The sequence below is a fragment of the Schistocerca gregaria genome, chromosome 2, assembly GCF_023897955.1.
Source record: "Schistocerca gregaria isolate iqSchGreg1 chromosome 2, iqSchGreg1.2, whole genome shotgun sequence".
Lineage (NCBI taxonomy): Eukaryota > Metazoa > Arthropoda > Insecta > Orthoptera > Acrididae > Schistocerca > Schistocerca gregaria.
The window spans coordinates 538,008,772-538,028,801 of record NC_064921.1 but is presented as its reverse complement, the minus strand read 5'-3'; the positions used below and the strand labels follow the sequence as shown (position 1 = coordinate 538,028,801).

The window sequence follows — 20,030 nt, the reverse complement described above, 5'->3', positions numbered from 1 at the left end:
TACACTTACTTGTCATCTCACCACTGTTGATTTCACTTTCCCCAATTTTCAATCTCTTGAAAAATATGAGAGATCTCCTGTTTTCCATTGCTGTATTGTTCATAGTGTCATCGTCCTCATCATATGCACTGTACAGGCTTTGTGGGATTGCCAAAAACAATAGGCTGAAAAATTGAGGCAAAGTTTAATTTTCACAATGAATCTAATGTACTAAAGACAGTAAAAAAGTTTAACTCTTTGAATACATGTTTGTGTCTATGGGTCACCAACTTCCAGTGTAGTGGCACCACACCACTAGTAGGTTGTTATACATATAATTTAATTAATTGTAGATGAATGTTCATATGTTCCCTGGGTTTTCAGTATTATTGAAAACCTATTGTCAGTTTCGGATTAGGAAATAAATGTAGATTACAACAGGTTTTGGTGCTTCTTTTCTCACCCTATACCACCCTATGCCCACCATCCACCCATACTAACTTCATGTTACCAGCAATGCTTTTCCATTCTGTTCTATCTCACCTGTACCTTTGTTTCCTTCTCTCTCTCTGGAACTTCATTCTTCCCCCCTACTAGTTCTCTCTCTCTGTGTGCTCTCTCTCTCTCTCTCTCTCTCTCTCTCTCTCTCTCTGTGTGTGTGTGTGTGTGTGTGTGTGTGTGTGTGTGTGTGTGTGTGTGTACAGATTCACTGAAACTCAGCCAGAAGCAGTCATTTCCTACATGCTACTCTGCTATTCGATGCATCTTCTATGTGGTAAAGCCTAGTGTGTGTATTTTATTACACAGACTTGAATGAAATATACATGAAAATTTAAGCTGAGTATCTTACTTGAAAACATCAAACATGGTGTGTATCCATTAGACCAGGTGTATATTTATCTCAGACACCTACATGAAACATACATACACATGAAACACCAGAGGGAAGATGAAAGCCCCTATTTCAGTATTTCGTAATTTGTCACGAGAATAGGTAACAACATTTGGCTTAACATTAATGATTAGGCACATAATATGAGAACAGATGGTTCAAGCAGTTCAGTGTGTCAACTGTTAGTGGCTATGAAGTTTTCAGCAATATCAATATTAAGAATTAATTGTGTTACTCTATGGAGAGTATATGTTGCTATTTTATTGTATGTCTAAAACTGGATCAGAATTTTAATCCACACCCCTGCCTTCAGCAGGCACTGTGCTACAAATTGTACCATCCAAACATGATGTACTTGGATGCTGCAATTAGTAGAACATTGTCCGTGAAATAATGTGACCTGAGTTCAAATCTTAGTCCAGCACACAGTTTTTACACACCACAAGCAACATACAGTAATACAACCAAAACCAGCCATCACAGATATTTTATTTGCATTAAAACATATACTACCCCCACAGGGACTTCTTGTTCTTATTTGTTACCTCAACAATGTCATGGAAAAGGACTACATTAAAACTTTAGTTAATACACCCATGCAGAAATTTCCACAAACATTGATACATACTTGCTTTCTCCATATGAAAACAGTGTATCCATTTTGATATTGTTTATGATCTATGAATGTACATGCAAGTATTTACAAGAAAATTTAAATATGGTGATACTTTACTTGATTAATGCAATAACAACATTGAGCACGAAAAGCCAGCGGAAGAATCTAAAGTATGTGGCCACACTGCTACCGAAATGTCCTTCAATGACTTTTATGCTGCTGTACCAAAGTTCCACACTATATATAACATCTTTAGCAGCAAGGTTGAGCTGAAATAAATAAAATAATTCAGGCTTATATAAACACATGTACGTTACTTCCACTGAAAAACATTTAAGATATTTAGGAGGATATTTCGATTGCTTACATATTCTTTTTAAAAATAAGTATCTGATAATGTAGAAACTTAATTCAGTGTCATGGCAGTTAAATTTAAGCAGATCAGTTTCAAAGACCACTGCTACATTGAAAGAAAAAAACTGCTGTCTCCTCAGTTATATTAAACAATTACTTTAATCTCATATTAATAGCTTAACTTTCTATACAGTACAATGATGTTTTTCAAACAAAATAGGTACAATCTCTCTCTAAATACTGAGTCCCATACACATACATTACTACTTGTCATGCAGCTTTACAATGCACTGTTACTTGCCATGTGACAACAGAACTTTTCAATCCTTTAATATAAATATTCACACAGTTCTTGGAAAGAGCTTTATAAACACAGAGCTTCACATCACACATGGGTGTGACTGATGTGTCATACAACACACAGCCTGTTCTACATCTGAATGTTTCTGGTAATAATCAATGGAAAATCCAGGATAGAATGTAACAATATTATGAAAAGGAAAGTTGCTGCTCCCCATATAGCAGGGATGCTGAGTTGCAGATAGGCACAACAAAAAGAGTGTCACAAATTAGCTTTTGGCCAGTATGCCCTTCATCAAAAATAGATGACAAACGCACACAAACACTAATGAAAGTACCTAGAGTTACTGATATTCAGGTTTGAGATAGAACAAAAACAATAAGAAAAGGAAGATTGCTACTCACCACATAGAAGAGGTATTAAGTGGCAGGCAGACACAATAAAAAAAACTGCAAGGTATTATTCAGTTATCAGACTAGATCCTTCATTAGACATAGGTAACAAAATTCACACAAACGCAACCCCCACACACATGGCCACTTTCATCTCCAAACACTAAGGCCTTAATGACAATGTGTAGTGATTTGAGAATTTCCGTGTAAATTCTAGAACCACTCGTCCTTCTATCATCTCAAACACACAATATTTTAGACATAAGTGTGAGAGTATGTACATACTGTGCGACATGTTTGTGTGTGCAGGCTGGAAAGGAGTCACAAGCACAAGGTAAATGTGACGGTCAAACAGCATAGACAAGTGTTTGCCACTCGCGCCACAGAAGCCGTATTGGAAGAATAAGAAGTAATTTTGTAGTATTCTTTGCTGTTTTAGTGACTGTGATTACTGTTACGGAAAAATGAACAATTGATTATAGACTTTCAAGTACTTCATGTATTGTACTCATTAGAAGCAAGACGGGTTCATAAATTATGCGGTTGATAAACCAACTTTATTGCAGATGTATTTTATATAGTCTAACACAAGACGAATCTGTTTACTTGTAAACATTCAAATATTGATGTGAGAAATGGTGAATACGTTATTTATGCAATTTGAAATATACCAAGACTGAACTAAAAGTATTCTGCGAGTATTTAATTATTTCAAAAGTAGAGAGAGAGTCTTATAAATTCCTGTTAACCAGCAGTATTCTTCGGAGAAGAAGTTTTTGGAGATCGACGTAGCTGGAAATCAAGAGAACAAGATCAGCTGTAGATATCAAGTAAATCAACCGATGTGAGAGAGGTGCAAATTTTGCAATCCAGCTTCACATCGCTTCTGATCATCTACATCATTAGAATGTGGTGATCAGTGAAAAGGCTTCAAAAAAATGGGAATTTTGAGAGGAAATTGAAGCAGAAGATATTATGTGTTGCCATAGCAACCAGGTATAACAAAACAAGAGATCTATATTAAAAACAAAGATTCCAAGACTTACCAAGCGGGTAAGTCTTGGAATCTTTGTTTTTAATATATTTTTCCCATGTGGAAGTTTCTTTCTATTTTAAAAACAAGAGATCTGTTTCGTGTAACTGGATTAAGTCCAAAAATCAAATGAAAAAAATTTGTGAATGCAACACTGTGAAAGACGTACAAAAGTAATAACATTAAAAGAATGAAAAGAAGTCTTCGACATATTAAGCTAAGAAGAGATACAATGAGAATAATTCAACTAAGAAGATCCAGAGTGGGAAGTGTACAGCTCTCACATGCATCGTGGGGATGCAGATGCAGAGACAACATCTGACACCACCAGCACCAGTTGTTGCTAACCAGTGCTGATTCTACATCCATACTCAGACACCAATGCGGAAACCAGCAGCCAATGCCACCGGCACCAGTTACTGTTCACCGGTGCTGATTACACACCTGCTCACCGACACAGCCTAAGACTCTATGCTGGGTGAGCGAGAAACAGTAATTGTTCTAGGATATGGTTGAAGAAACTGGTAACTAGATTGTATTAGTGTAGTTATACTACTTGAGTTAATTTGTTAAATGATCACTAGATCAAAAACTAAGAGAAATAGGGATAATACACAGAGAATTGGGGAAACTTCAGACCCAGCCATGGCAATGAAAGTGAGTATGGAGATGCCAGACTGGTCTGATGTAGTAAATTTAATCAAAGCCCAAAGGGCAAATTCAGAGGCTTTAAGAAAGGAACTAAGTGCAATGTTTAAAGCCAAACTAGAAGCTCAGAGTTTAGAATTAAATTCTAGATCAGATGCACAAAGTGAAGAATTAGGCTTAATGAATGCCCAAATAGCTTCTTTAAGGAAGGAACTACATCTTAAATTAGACTCAGTAAATACTCAATTAAATGATAAAATAAATGACCAGGGTGATTCTTTGAGAAATGAAATAAGTGAAACTTTTAAGTGAAAAACTTGATGCACAGAGTGCTAATTTAAGTAGAGAAATAGACACACTGACAAACTCAATAAATTCTAAATTGGATGCTTGAGATGAGATTTTGAATAAAAACCTAGACTTAATACACTCAATGAATTCTAAATTAAAGGCTCAGAACGAAACTTTAAATATTCAAATGACAAATATAGGTTCATTGAAGGTCAGAGTAGAAGCTCAAAGCAATCTAGTAATCGGTGCAATGCAGGGTTGCTCTGGAAACTGAATTTCACGCCAAATGTAATAATGTAGAATCAAAACCTATTGAAAACTTAGAATCTTTAAAAGATGTGTACAATAATTAATACAATAATTTAAGACAAGGTTTAAGAACTTCAAAAGAGAGTGTAGATCAGTCTAAGGAATTAATGTCGATTATTCAATCGCAAATTACAGGTATCAGTAGACAATTTGTCAGTACATGAGTAAATAATGCAGGATGGAATTTCAAAGAGAATATATTCGGATTTGATATTACAAGTGTATGTAGCTTGGAGGAACCATTTGAAGAAATGATAGATCGAGGAGTTGTAGCGAGAGACCTCCGGAAACATTTCAATTATCACTTCTTCCAAACTTAATGATACCAGCAAGGTTATGGGTGACTTGTGGAAAGGGTTCAAATTTATCCAAGATAGAGTAGAAAATAGAATAACTTCACCTGATGTTGTGGTACCTAATAAAGTGGCGATTGTTTTGCTGTGGGGAGACTTTCACATGAAATTTAACAAGAAGTACTGGTTTGCACTTGCTCAAGTGAACTTAATATCAGATCCATGGGATCCAGGCAAAGTCACATTTATCCCCCAGGGATGTTAACATTCTGTGTTAATGGGTGGAGTGACGACCGTTGGAACCGAGTTGTTTTCGGTGTTTCTTCCAAAATAGTTTCCCTGCATCGAATTCACTTCAAATCTTAAACTGCTCTGTAGTCTATTACTGAATTCTTAAACTATCCTATAATTTTAGTATTTAGCAAATTGGATATGACCATAAGATAAAGACTGGCGTAAACACAGATAAACAGTGATCTCTAGACATGAAATGAAACAAGTAGAATATTATATTTATGGATAATGTAAAATAATATGATGAACAGAACAACTATTTTATCGTAGTGTACAATTTTCTGTTTTGTATAGAATATTTTATACCTTTTATGAGATAGGGTATACACAGGAGGGTTTGTATCAATTTTGAAAGGGGTGGCTAGTGTAGATAGAAGCACAATTTACACCAACAGATAAGTCTTGACTCAGACTAAACACACATAAAACCTTTCAGACAACCCTCGTAAACAAGTGTGCCCGATTCTTTACCATTTGCCATTTCCATAGGGTTGCTAAGATTTACTGTGGGGCCCTCAAGAGTGAAAGTGAGAATGTCCGTTCTGTAGGAGATAATTTAACAACATACCTCCTCCGGCTTCTCACTCAAGAACCGGTGAGGTAAGGATCCTAGGGAAAGGTTTCCTGTCTTTGGGGCTATCTTCTTTCTCTTCTTCGATCTTAGCAACCATTTCTATTTTTATCCTTTCTTACTTCTCTTTTGAGTACCTATCTATTTTTCCCTCTTTCCATATTCATCTACTTCTATCGCAGAAGTCCTTCCTGCTTTCTGTGGTTTCCAATAACCTCCAACTTATCTTCAGATAAGAAGGCTGGAAATCAGACTACACAAACACACATCATCATACACATACTTGGGTAAGCAAAGAATGAAACTACCGGCTAGAAATCTGTCAAACGGTGAGGTCCATCAACTGTTGGAGGGGGAAGGTATTTGTACATCGGGAAATATGCACACGTTGTTTATTGTGACGATTCTACATCGCACTTATAATCAATATCACATACGTTCATAAGTATAGAAAAACTATGATGATTTTACAACGAGTATACATAAGAAGGAGGCACAAGTAATGAAGGAGAACGCAAGCCAGATTGGAATTAATTGTGATACTTATTTAAGGAAAGTCAAGGTAGCAAATACTCTGATAAATTTATGACTAGTAACATAGCGGAACTTCAACAAAATAGGTAGGCATAGTATCTACTAAGAGTTTAAGTATAGGTAAACATAGTGCCTATTAAGAGTATAGAAGTTGAAGAGTAAAGGAGTTCTCTAGGGTATTAAATGAAGTATTAAGAAGTAAACGGGAAGTGTGAAATAGATTTGTATTTTTACCAGGAAATATTTAATAATAGTGTACATAAAGATGTATACTAGTGCAATGAACCACGAGGCCTACTCACGAAAGGTAAGGGGGACGTACCCGGCATTTGCTAAGGATAAAGGACAGGCATACCTACATAGAGATAGAATGACCTGTGGCCTGATGAATAGGGATGTTTTATGATGGGGCGTACCTACCAGAATGGAAGGAGGAAGTACACTCATAGGGTCAACCCACATGTAAGGTATAGGTATTGATCTTAAGGGAAAAGGACAGTATTGTGACAGAAGTCGCACATTTTATAGGAATTTTCAGATGTGCTAATGGTGACTGTGTGTTGAAAATGGCTCAAAGAACACATATTGATGACGCTATGAGGGGAGACTACTGGAGGCTGGTCAAACACAGCAGGCCATAGCATAGGCCCACCGTGTGCCACAATGTGTGATCTCAAGCTTATGGCATTGATTCCAGCAGACAGGAAATGTGTCTAGGCCCTACAGTACGGGACACCCACAGTGTACAACACCACAAGAAGACTGATATCTCATCATCAGTGCCCACAGACGGCCATGGAGTACTGCAGGTAGCCTTGCTCAGGACGTTACCGCAGCCACTGGAACAGTTGTCTCCAGACACAAAGTCTGCAGACGACTGAACAGACATGGTTTATTCACCTGGAGACCTGCAAGGTGTATTCCACTGACTCCTGGTCACAGGAGAGCTCGTGAAGTCTGGTGTCAAGAACACAGTACATGGTCATTGGAACGATTATGTTCAAGGACAAGTCCAGTTATAGTCTGAACAGTCATTCTCACCAGGTTTTCATCTGGTGTGAACCAGGAACCAGATACCAACCCCTTAAAGTCCTTGAAAGATTCCTGTATGGGGGTCATGGTTTGATGGTGGGGTGATGGGATTATGATTGGTGCATGTGCACGTACATACCTGCATGTCTTTGACAGAGGGACCGTAACAGTTCAGGTGTATCGGGACGTCCTTTTGCACCAGTATGTCCACCTTTTCATGGGTGCAGTGGGTCCCACCTTCCTCCTGATGGATGATAATGCACAGCTTCACCAAGCTACCATGGTGGAGGAGTACCTTGAAGCAGAAGATATCAGGCGAATGGAGTGGCCTACCTGTTCTCCAGACCTAAACCCCATCAAGCATGTCTGGGATGCTCTTGGTCAACATATCGCTGCACATCTTCAAACCCCTACGACACTTCAGGAGCTCCAACAGGCACTGATGCAAGAATGGGAGGCTATACTCCAGCAGCTGCTCGACAACCTGATCCAGAGTATGCCAACCCATTGTGCAGCCTGTGTAGTGTGGATGGTGATCATATCCCATATCTATATAGGGGTACATGCACAGGAAACAGTGGTATTTTGTAGCACATGTATTTCAGGACGGTTTTCTCAACTTATCACCAATACCGTGGACTAACAGGTCTGTGTCATGTGTGTTCCCTATGTGCCCATGCCATGTGTGGCACTACATTTTGCAATTATCCTTAATTTATGAGCATAAGTGTATATACCACTAGCACTATTATGATTTATGTGAGTTTACAAGTGTCGAAAAGAACACTTTCATTTGCCTAGAGTTGCTGCAGACTACAAACAGTCTATAAATAATGAGACTAGTACGTACTAAATAAGCAGTACAAAAGATTAGAGTAAAGAGTAAAATACTCATGTATCATGAATACCTGAAGTTTACGACTGGAATCCTAAGGTTAGTCATCACGACGTCCAAGTATAAAAAGAATTGATTACAACATTGAGTGAAATACTACTGTTTAATAATAAAAAAATAGTAAAAATAAAACAAAAAGAGAGAGAGAGAGCACTAAATAGTAAGTAAATGGGCTGTGCACGGTTAATAAAAAAAAGTGGAATGTATACTGTGGAAATATGAATTTTTATTATATGTAATACTAATGTAAATAATATATTAAAAAAAAAGATTCCAAGACATACCAAGTGGGAAAGCGCCGGTAGACAGGCACAATAAAATAACACACAAACACACACACAAAATTTCGAGCTTTCGCAACCGGCGGTTGCTTTGTCAGGAAAGAGGGAAGGAGAAGGAAAGATGAAAGGATGTGGGTTTTAAGGGAGAGGGTAAGGAGTCATTCCAATCCTGGGAGCGGAAAGACTTACCTTAGGGGGAAAAATGGATAGACACACACACACACACACACACACACACACACACACACACACACATCCATACATATCTTGGAATCTTTGTTTTTAATATGTTTTTAATATATATTTCCCATGTGGAAGTTTCTTTCTATTTTATTTAATGTAAATAATAGGTATGTATAAAATATCTCGTGTTCGATCTGAGGGGGGAGGAGGGGGGGGGGGGGGGGGAATATGTAGTGACTCGAGAATTTCTGCACAAATATGTGATATGTAGTGATTCGAGAATTTCTGCACAAATTCCAGAACCAATCACCCTTCTAGCATCTCGAACACATGGTATTTTAAAAATAAGTATGAGAGAATGTACATACTGTGCAACACTGGAAAGGAGTCACAAGCACAAGATAAATGTGATGGTCAAACAGCATCGACAAGTGTTTGCCACTCACGCCACGGAAGCCATATTGGAAGAACAAGTAGTAATTATGTAGTATTATTTGCTGTTTTAGTGACTGTGATTATTGTCAAAGAAAAATGAACAACTGATTATAGACTGTTAAGTACTTCATGTACTGTACTCGCTAGAAGCAAGACGGGTTCATAAATTATGCGGCTGTTAAACCAACTTAATTGCAGATGTATTTTAGCTAATCTAATGCGAGATGAATCGGTTGACTTGTGAACATTTGAATATTGCTGTGAGAAATGGTGAATATTTTATTTATTTTAGTTGAAATATACCAGGACTGAACTAAGAGTATTCATTGAGTACTAAATTATTTCAAAAGTAGAGAGAGTCTTATAAATTCCTGTTAACCAGCAGTATTCTTTGGAGAAGAAGTTTTCGGAGATCAATGTAGCCAGAAATCAAGGGAACAAGATCAGCTGTACATTCCAAGTAAGTTAATGTACGGGAGAGAGGTGTGAATTTTGCAATCCAACTTCACATCGCTTCTTATTGTCCACATCATTAGAAATATATTAGCTGCAGTCGTTGCTGGGTTGGGTGGGGGGTAGATAAAGAGGAGGTGCAGAGTAGAGACGGAGAGGGAAAGCAAGGTAGGGGTGGGTCATGATGATCGTGCTGTCTGCTGGAGCACGCAGTACATAGTGTGGACAGCATAATGAGCTGTTGGGCACAGCATCAGGAAAGTGTGCACAGAGGGCTGGGGTTGGGAGTGGACGTAGGGAGTTCTACTGAGAATGCAACACACAATTGCATAAAATCAGTTTTGGTAGAAATAAACAAGAAAAATAACCCTGTTGGTGTTTCCTACAATTTTTCTTAGGCCTCAATTATGCCTCAAAAGTCGCATTTTTGAGAGTACACTCTCACGTTCACCTCATCTTCATATGTTTATGTGATGTGAACTTTATTTGTACATATGACATTTTGCAGTAGTGGTCTTAAAAACTTACAATGCAAATTTCTGCAACACTATTAGTAAAGAAACAATGTTCAAGACATAAATAAATGTTGACACCTTATGATGAGGTGCCAAGCATCTTGGAAGGTCATCACAGAAAAATGTATTTCTATAAAAGCAAATGGTTGCAGCTGGTTCATTGCAAATTACCTTCAGGTTCAACAATTGCAGTGTTCTATTATGTCCACAATGGGTAAACATTGTTTACTAATGCTGATACGAGAAAGATTAGAAAGACAATATACAGCCATGTGAGAGTCAGCCCCAGTCAACGATTAAGTAAGAGGGAGTCTGCGATTTTTGGCAACAGGCAAGTCATTGGAGTTTTCAAAATTTAGTGCGTTAATATCTGCAAACACTAGGAATGAAATTTTCACTCTGCAGCTGAGTGTGCGCTAATATGAAACTTCCTGGCAAATTAGAACTGTGTGCCGGACCGAGACTCGAACTTGGGACCTTTGCCTTCCGTGGGCAAGTGCTCTAACACTGAACTACCGAAGAACGACTCATGCCCCGTCCTCACAGCTTTAATTCCGCCAGTACCTTGTCTCCTAGCAGTAGAGCACTTGCCCGCGAAAGGCAAAGATGCCAAGTTTCAGTCTCGGTCTGGCACACAGTTTTAATCTGCCAGGAAGTTTCATCTGCAAACATTATTAGCAAGCATTTTTTTCCATATTTGTGCAAATATACTTTTGATGACTGATCACATAGGCATGGGTTGTTTCTCTGACACAAAATAAATTAAACCATCATTTATTTGTTCATTTTAAAAAGTTTGAAAGTCTAAATCAGATGAATTTAACATATATTGGCTGTATGATACAGAAGTAAAACTGGAAAAATGTGAACTACAGAATAGTGAATACCCAAAAATGCATCACAGACAGACCACACTGTGAACACCCTCATTCTCCCATGAATTTCTTTTGTGGGCCAGACTGAAACCAATCGCAGGCTGCCTTTTGCCCATCCATGGTGTATATCATAAGATTTTACATCGGAAAAAGAAATGTCATGGCAGTAAAGACATTCCTGTTGCATGTACAAACAATGGAAAACAGGTCACATTAGTATATGATACAGCAGGAATAAGACTGAATTCAGAGAGAATAAACATTAAATAATACGGTGTTCCTCGAAGTTTAAGGCTTGTGTTGCTCCAGTTTTTTGTGTACATGAATGATTTATCTAGGACACTGAGGAGTCTTCGAATACTGTGACGTTTGCTGGTGTCAAGTATGCTTATAAAGAACCCAAACAAATCCACATTAGACACAGGCACGAAAATAATGGACCAAGCTGGTTCACAGCTGACTGTTTAATCATTAATTTTACAAACACTCATATTAACCCATTTCAGACAAATAATAATGACTTACAGATACCAAGATTAGTCGTACATGGACATACAATGTAAGAGGCTCCAAGTTTGAAGTTTCTAGACACCCATATGGTTAATAAACTGAGGTGGCATCTGCAAATCGGAGAGGTAACCAAAAAGTTCAGTTCATTCTTTCTGAATCTGTTTAGTGTATTCATCTCTTGATCTCCCTCTTAAGATTTTTACCCTCCATGCTGCCCTCCAATACTAAATTGGTGATCCCTTGATGCCTCAGAATATGTCCTACCAACCGATCCCTTCTTCTAGTCAAGTTGTGCCACAAACTCCTCTTCTCCCCAATTCTATTCAATACCTCCTCATTAGTTATTTTGACAGATGAACATCCCATCATTTTCAAAGCAAAAATGCAACTGAGAGTGGAAAAAATTAAGAGGTTGCTTTAACACTTAATCAAATTCACATTTAATACTCCTACATCATGATATCTGTATTTGAATCACACAAAATTATTCCTTCACCCCAAATAGTGGCCAGTGAAACGTGCAAGACTTATGGATCCCAGATCTGAGTTGTAAACCACAGGATCATCGAAACTGAATGACTGCTGTGTAAAGAAATTTAAGTCCTTGGCAGATGGCATTACACCAACACAAACGTAGAACCAGAATATGACATACGCATAAAGACGGCACACCCTCCATAAACAACTAGCACCACCACACAACTAAAGGTGACTAAAGTCACTAATTATCCATAGTAAACATTAATTATCAATGAGTGAGCATGTACCATTAAATCTGTCCCTCTGTTTCACCAGCAAATGAGAAGGATTTCAAGCAGAGTTTAAGTAAAATCCTCCATTTCTGTTTATGAGGTTACACTTCTTAATTTAATCTCTATTGCTTCTTTAATAACACTATCCCAATACTTGGAATTGCATGCCAGAATCTCAGTATTTTTATGTGCTATAGGATGACTGATACCAAGGCAATGTTCTGCAACAGCAGATGCAAGAGCAATATTTGATGTTCCAGAGCACCCAGATCCCCATTCTGGTTTTTCTAAGTCTGGCTGTCTTCTCCTTTCATGGAGTAATTTGTGGATTTTTTTTCTCTATCTACTACAGAAGTACACAAGGACTGATTGATATTACACTTGCTAGATCATCAGCCACATTAATAACAACACACAAGGTTGTAGTGCTTCAAGAATTTCGGAGTAAATTTTCGAACCACATGGTCTTCCACCACTTCGAACACTCTATATTTTAGAGGTGAGTGAGAGAAACGAATATGCCAACTGCACATTGCCTATTTGTGTGTGAAGGTCAAAAACCAGTTACAAGAAAAAGATGGACCTGGCGGCCGAACGGCGGCAGACAAGTACCTGCTGTACGGTCCACAGAGTTTCCGTGTACAGTTAGAGAAGGAGAAGAAAAATTTATGTAGTATTCTGTGCTATTTAGTGTCTTTGTTGATTGTAAAAAGACTAATGAACAACTGAATATAGATTTCTATGTTCATTCACTTATTGGACTCGCTTGAGACTAGAGACGTTTGAAATACTTCATGTATTGGCTATGAACGAAGTAAGACATGTATGCTATTTGAATATGTGTAAATGAGTCTAATGTTTAAGGAATAAGTTAGCTTGCAGAAATTAATGTCTGTGAAAGTTGAAAATATAAAGTGATTGAACTGAAAAGTATTCTGCGAGTACCAAAATTATTTCAAGAATAGAGAAGTAGTTTAATAAATCTTCGGAGAAGATTGACGTAGCTGATTACCCAGAGAAGAAGATCGGCTTAACACAACATACAAGTTAACTGATTGGAGAGACGTGTGAGCCTTGCAACTCAATACCACACTGTCTCTTGTCATCTGAAAAACTTTAGAAGTTTTACTGTGTTTCCATCATTCCACATGTACTAGTAAAAACTTTGGTGGCAGCTTCATTTGACTATATTTGATTTTGGAAGTCATCTTCTGAACAGCCTTCCTCATCGCAGATGTGACCAGTGGTTTCTGACTTCAATGTGCTTTATTTTCACTTGAGTGTAGTATTTTCTTCGTTATTTCTTTCCCTTGTACTCTATTCTTTGATTGTATAGTAGTACTGGTTTCAAACTGCACGCTTTCTAGAATAGGTGATGCTTGCAACACTTGCAGCTTTGTTGCAGTTCTGGTAAGTCACAAGGGATGTTTGAAAAGTCCATTCAAAGTCCAAGAGATGGCACCACCAGCGTGTATCGAGGTCATGTTTAGTTAGTAGCATCGTTGGAAAGAACACACACCATGTTTCAGCCATTTGGCAATCAACGAAGTTAAAATATTGTCAAAAAATGGATGAAAAAGAATTTTGGTGGTGATTAAACATTACTTTATGAAAGGCAAAACGCCTCAGGAGACCAAACAGAAGCTTGATAAACATTATGGTGACTCTGCACCTTTGATTACAATAGTTTATAAGTGGTTTCAAAAATTTCGGAGTGGCCATATGGGCACAAATGATGCTGAATGTTGTGGATGTCCTGTGGAGGTTATGATTCCATAAATCATTGATAAAATCCATGATATGGTGATAAATGACGGAAGATTTAAGGTGGGTGAGATTACTAGTGCTGTGGGCATCTCAAATGAATGGGTACATAATATTTTGCATAAACATTTGAGCATGAGATAGCTATCCGCAATATGGGACCCGCAATTGCTCATGCTTGACCAAAAATGGAATAATGTAAAGTGCTGCAAGGATGGTTTGCCACAGTTCAGGAACAACCAGCAGGACTTTTAAGCGTTGTTTCATCACTGTGGATGAAACATGGATACATTACTATACTCCTGGGATCAAACAACAACCTAAACAATGGGTTACCAAGAAAGAACCTGCACCAGAAAAGGCAAAGACCATTCCTTCGGCCGGAAAGGTTATGGAGACTATCTTTTGGGATTCGCAAGGGGTAATCCTCATCGACTATCTGGAAAAGGGTAAAACTATTACAGGTGCATATTATTCATCGTTATTGGACCGTTTGAAAACCGAGCTGCAAGAAAAATGCCGGCGATTGGGTCGCAAAAAAGTCATTTTCCATCACGACAATGCACCAGCACACCTCAGCAGTTGTGGTTGCAAAATTAATGGAAATAGGATTCCATTTCATTTCACATCCCCACTATTCTCCAGACTTGGCTCCCTCAGACTATTATTTGTTTCCCAATTTGAAGAAATGGCTGGCGGGACAAAGATTTTATTCAAACGAGGAGGTGAGGAGGTGATTGCAACAACTAATAGCTATTTTGCAGACTTGGACAATTCCTATTATTCGGAAGGGATCAACAAATTAGAACAGCATGGACAAAGTGTACAAGTCTAAAAGGAGACTATGTCAAAAAAGTTTTACCCCAAACACATAAGTAGTTTTTATTTTTACAGGGACGTTTCAAACACCCCTCATATCCATACCTTCTGTGACAGTGGTAAGTCGCTTATGTTGCCTTATGGTCTTCTTGTTGCCCATAGATCTACCAAAACTGCTAGAAGTGTTTTTAAAATAATCTGTAGGGACTTTTCTAAGGACCATTGAAAGCTATAGAAACAAAAGCTAACTCAGATACAGCTATGCATGCCTAACATGCTTAATGTAGCACAGGTGGCAGATTATTTACAGGTTGCTTCAACACTTACTTACATTCACATTTAATGGGATCTGATGTGGAAACCACAGGTTCATTAAAATTGAATTCAGTCACTCCAAAGCGAAACAGTGCTGCTTTTAACAAAATTGTCATTTTTATTGATTACCTTCTTTATTAGCATACTGAATTTGTAACGGATTTTTTTGAAACAGCCAATAGGTTTCTTCTTCGACTTCTGACTGACTCTCTTCAGCAACTTCTTCTTCACTACTCTTTTTAATGTCAGAGACTCTGGCATTTCCCTTAAGGTGTCACTAGAAACAAAATAAAATACAACTGCACAAAAAATAAAAGTTGGGCATATATACTGTACACATGCATACCAACAAAATGAATTTCAAAACCTAGAGCTATAACATATCATGAACAATCAACAAAAATGGGAGAAAGCTACTGCTCTTTTTATATTTTAAGCCTATTTTTCTGCAGTAAAATGACACCTCACTTGTAAAAACAATCTGCAGTAAAATTAGTCAGCCTTTTCAGTCCAAGAAATGAACTTATATGTAAACTGACTAATGTTTTAGAAGCACCAGATTGCCTGCTTTGTCGCAGACTGGACACCTTACGTAGCCAAAAATTGATATTGCAGAGGGCAAAAACTACGCCATGTTTCTCAAGGAGGATATTGGGGGTTTGAAGCTATGTAGTATTTATTAGTTCAAACAGGAAATATAAATTCTGAAACTGCTAGTAAGTAACACAAGCAAAACAGTACATAATCAAGCAACACACACAGGACTGCATACTTGAACCACAATACTTCAAAACTCTGTTTGCTGAATAAAAGTAGTTATCTTCAAACATTGAAACTAATATTAATGGCCAAAAAGAAACTAGTAATAGATTTTGCTTAATATCAACTCAGTCGACCCAATAAAATTGATTTATAGATAAAATGAACTGACATGTTCTAACCATAGAAAGAGATTGCAGTTATGATCAAAGAACATAAAAGTAACTCACTCACTAATTATGTACACAATAGCAGCAATATTTTCATTCATGAAACATTAAGTAGCTTTATAATTTAAAGTAAGAAAAATGATACTGGCATACATTCGTAATTGTTCTGACTCTGGATTGTCCTCCATGAGAGCTGAATCCTTTTCCATTTCACCAGCAATAAGACCTGCATGATTATCCAAGTCTGAGTCTGCATACCGTAGTATAGGTATTGTCTCAAAATGATCTAAAAAAAGTAAGAACAGTAGCTGAAAGCATGCAACATCCATTGTATCTAAGCCTATATTGTGCAAATTACTGTCAAGTCTCCATAACAAATAATAATGTATAGTTCATAATCTTTTGATACCACGACAGATGAGAAAATTACTTCTAAAATGCCTCTGTATGTGCCTTAATTAATGGAAACTTTCTCAACTTCATGAGCAAAATTTCACTCAAATTTGCTTACTTCAAGTACTATACAGCATGAAGCAAAACAGTGCAGTGTGAACTGAACCACATATATAAATTAATACAGAGTATTTAATTTAAAATGGCAGTAAGAATAAATGTGACATTATCCCCAAGTTATCTCAATAATCAAAGTAAGAATGGTATGCGTGGAATGGCTTTCCAAATAATACAGAAACAGGAGGCAAACAAAATATTAGACTTCTCTGCCCTGAGAAGGAGGTAAACTACGACAAATAGACTCTTAATTTATATTACTGGGGGGAGGGAGGGGGGTATGGAGTATTTTTAATATTTTGGAGATGAACAGCTACTTGTAAGTAGCCATACAGAAGTTCCAGTTGTAGCCATAAAGAAATTCCAGTTACGAATCCATTAAAAACCTGCTTAATACTGACTTTAAAATCATTTTCATAAAAGAAAGACACGTGACTTACACTGCACTAAACTTTTTTCCTTTCCCTGAGAGCTGGGGGGGGGGGGGGGGTATTTCCATGCTCTCAGGTATGAGCTCCCTTGGAGAGCAGGATGGAGGCACTGATATAAAAGACAAAACCAAAACCAGGCCTTAGATTGTAAAAAATTGTACTGTACATGTATTTCCAGAACATGTTATATAATGGTCTTGAAAAAGTCAAATCTAGCAAATATAACATTTTAAACAACAGTAAACAAAATTATTTTAAACAGCGTCAAACAGCTGAAGTATGGTTACATGGTTACATTACATAAACATTTAATACATGCAGGGATTTTAGGAATGGGATTTCTTAGTATGGGCAGCTAAAAGTCTTGGCATCTCACCCACATTAACATTCACAATGAGCAATATACAGTGGCAACTTTAGTTTCAGATTTAACTGCCTCCAAGTCAGATCTAAAATTAATAATAAACAGCTTATTTCACTGTGGAGCTTATTGATAAAACCTTGTCAACACTTATGTTTAGGTAACCACACCACCAGATTGTGTAACATAATCATAAATAATGAGACAGGCAGATTGTGACCTGGAGATCTCTCTTATCAAAAGTGCGAGTATTTTCAAGAAAAAGTAGGAACTAAGAGTAATTAATATCTAGGCGAAAAAGTTTGACTAATATCTAGGACAAAAAAGTTTGATTTATATTTAGGATAAAAATGTTGTAGGAAAATAGCATACTAAGTTCAAATGACTGATTATAAATAAGAACTAAAATCACACAACAAACAAAAGTATAAAACTAAAAACTCTGCTGTAAAATATCAAGAAGTAGCACTAAGTGGAAGAAAAGAAAACGTCATGGAAAAGTATTTGGCTGTGACATTTTTACACCCAAGTAGTTAACCATACAGCCAGGTAGTATCATGTAACAATAGCTACATCTGAAATGGAGAGAGGAGTTAATGACTGAAAGGATGCACAGTAATAGCTCTGTTGATAACAATATCAATACCAAACTATTAAAAATTCAGTACACACAGTACATAAAATCTATCAAGCATTTATCCTCCACCTACCTCTCCCCTTCCCTAGTTCCTGTTTCTATCGCCACCCCTCCCCATCATCCTTACCTCCCACCCTCTCCTCTTCCCTCCCCTCTAGTCCCAACATAATTACACCCACTCATTTTATTACTTCCCTTTTCTGTCCTCCCCTTCTTCGTTTTTCCCCCATTCCACTCTGCCTTTGCTCTTCCCTCTAAAATCTAGTGCCCATCCAGTCCTTGACAAAGTTTAGGATTTTAAATGTAAAATCTTAAAATACACAGAGCACTAAGGCCTGGTATCAGAGTACACTTCTCATCACTGAAGTTGTAGTCCGTGAACAACATTGAACATGTAAACTTGTTGTTGTGGTCTTCAGTTTGTATACCTTGCTGTTATATTCTGTGCGTGAGAGAAGCACAGTAGCATTTCCTTTATCAGCGGGTAATAAAGTTGAACTTCTCAGGTGAAGCTCCAGTCAAGATGTGGTATGTGTCATGCCTTATCTCTTCGGCAGTTGACTGTGAGAAAGGCAGAAGGTTGGAGAGTGAGACACAACAACAAAGTAAGGGAGCTTATACAAGGGAAAGATAAAGTGAAATTTATCCAAAATAAGGGAGCTTATACAAGGGAAAGATAAAGTGAAATTTATCAAATCACAAAGAATTCGTTGGCTAGGTCATGTGGAGAGGGTGACAGAATGCCCAAACAAATAATGAATGCCAGACTGTATTCCACCAGAAGGAAGGGCTGATCAAGAGCTAGATGGATGGACAATATGCTGGCTGAGCTTGCCCAGATGGGTATCCATGGATGAAGAAAAAAGCTGAGAACAGAGAGATATGGAGGAAGATTGTTGAGGAGGTCAAGGCCCACCAAGGGCTGCAGTGCCGAAGAAGAAGAACAAGAACAAGAACAATGTACTCATTATTCAGCCTTAAATTCAAAGGCTCTAGCCATTCCTTGTTTACCATGTGTTAATGAGATGTAAGCTCATACAAACTTTCATCTTGAAGATTGATTGAATCATTTACACTTACTTTCTTTCACTGTCCCATCTATGTCTGTATCTTTGATTCTACATAATGACCAACCAAAAATAACTGTACCTGCTATGATGTTCTTTAAAAAGTTTTAACTTCCATTTGTTTTGTATCTTGCAACTATTTTTTGTTAATTCCTACATCATAATTTGGACACACTTTATTTTGACTGTGTATACACAGGGGTTACTACCTCAGAAATGACAAGCTAATAAAACAATACTGTCATACGGACCCAGAAAATACCACTGCACATATAAACAGTAAGCACATAAAATGGTGAGACAGTTTAGACCACTGTCAGTTAGGGTACATTGGTTTAAAAATCTAAACTGCTGACAACGATTTTGCAATATAGGAAACATGTAGAGGCTGACAAAATAACAGTAGGTATCTTCGCAGATAAAAATATGGTGAAAATGTCAAGAGAATAGAAGCTGACATGACAACACAGCATTCATTGACACAGTAAAAGAAAATGAAGGAAGATTAGGCTTCAACATTCCATCATCAGAGACAAAGCACAAGCTCAAATTGGGGAAGAATGGCCAAGGAAGTTGGCTATCGTTTTCAAAGAACTACTCTGGTATTTTTCAGTACAGTATAGGGAGAGACAAGACAGAGATTTGAAAGACAATATTCCCAAATGAGAGTACTGTATCTCAACAAATAAGATATGTCACTCAATACTGTTGACATGGCAGGCACACACCTAAAACTCAAACAGCATCAAATATTAACTA

The 20,030-nt window shown here is 37.4% G+C and overlaps 1 protein-coding gene across 5 annotated transcripts in view; it reads right to left on the bottom strand.

Annotated features, from left to right (window-relative positions):
* The window catches only part of LOC126330961 (transmembrane channel-like protein 5), a 246,360-nt gene that overhangs the window by 152,194 nt on the left and 74,136 nt on the right, over positions 1–20,030 (bottom strand). For all 5 annotated transcript variants that reach the window (XM_049996433.1, XM_049996434.1, XM_049996436.1 and 2 more), the window contains exons 3-6: positions 16,419–16,551; positions 15,466–15,613; positions 1,605–1,756; positions 10–164 (exon numbers count right to left, since the gene is read on the bottom strand). In XM_049996433.1, the coding sequence (XP_049852390.1) occupies positions 10–164; positions 1,605–1,756; positions 15,466–15,613; positions 16,419–16,551 (588 nt within the window). The remainder of the gene's footprint in view (positions 1–9; positions 165–1,604; positions 1,757–15,465; positions 15,614–16,418; positions 16,552–20,030) is intronic.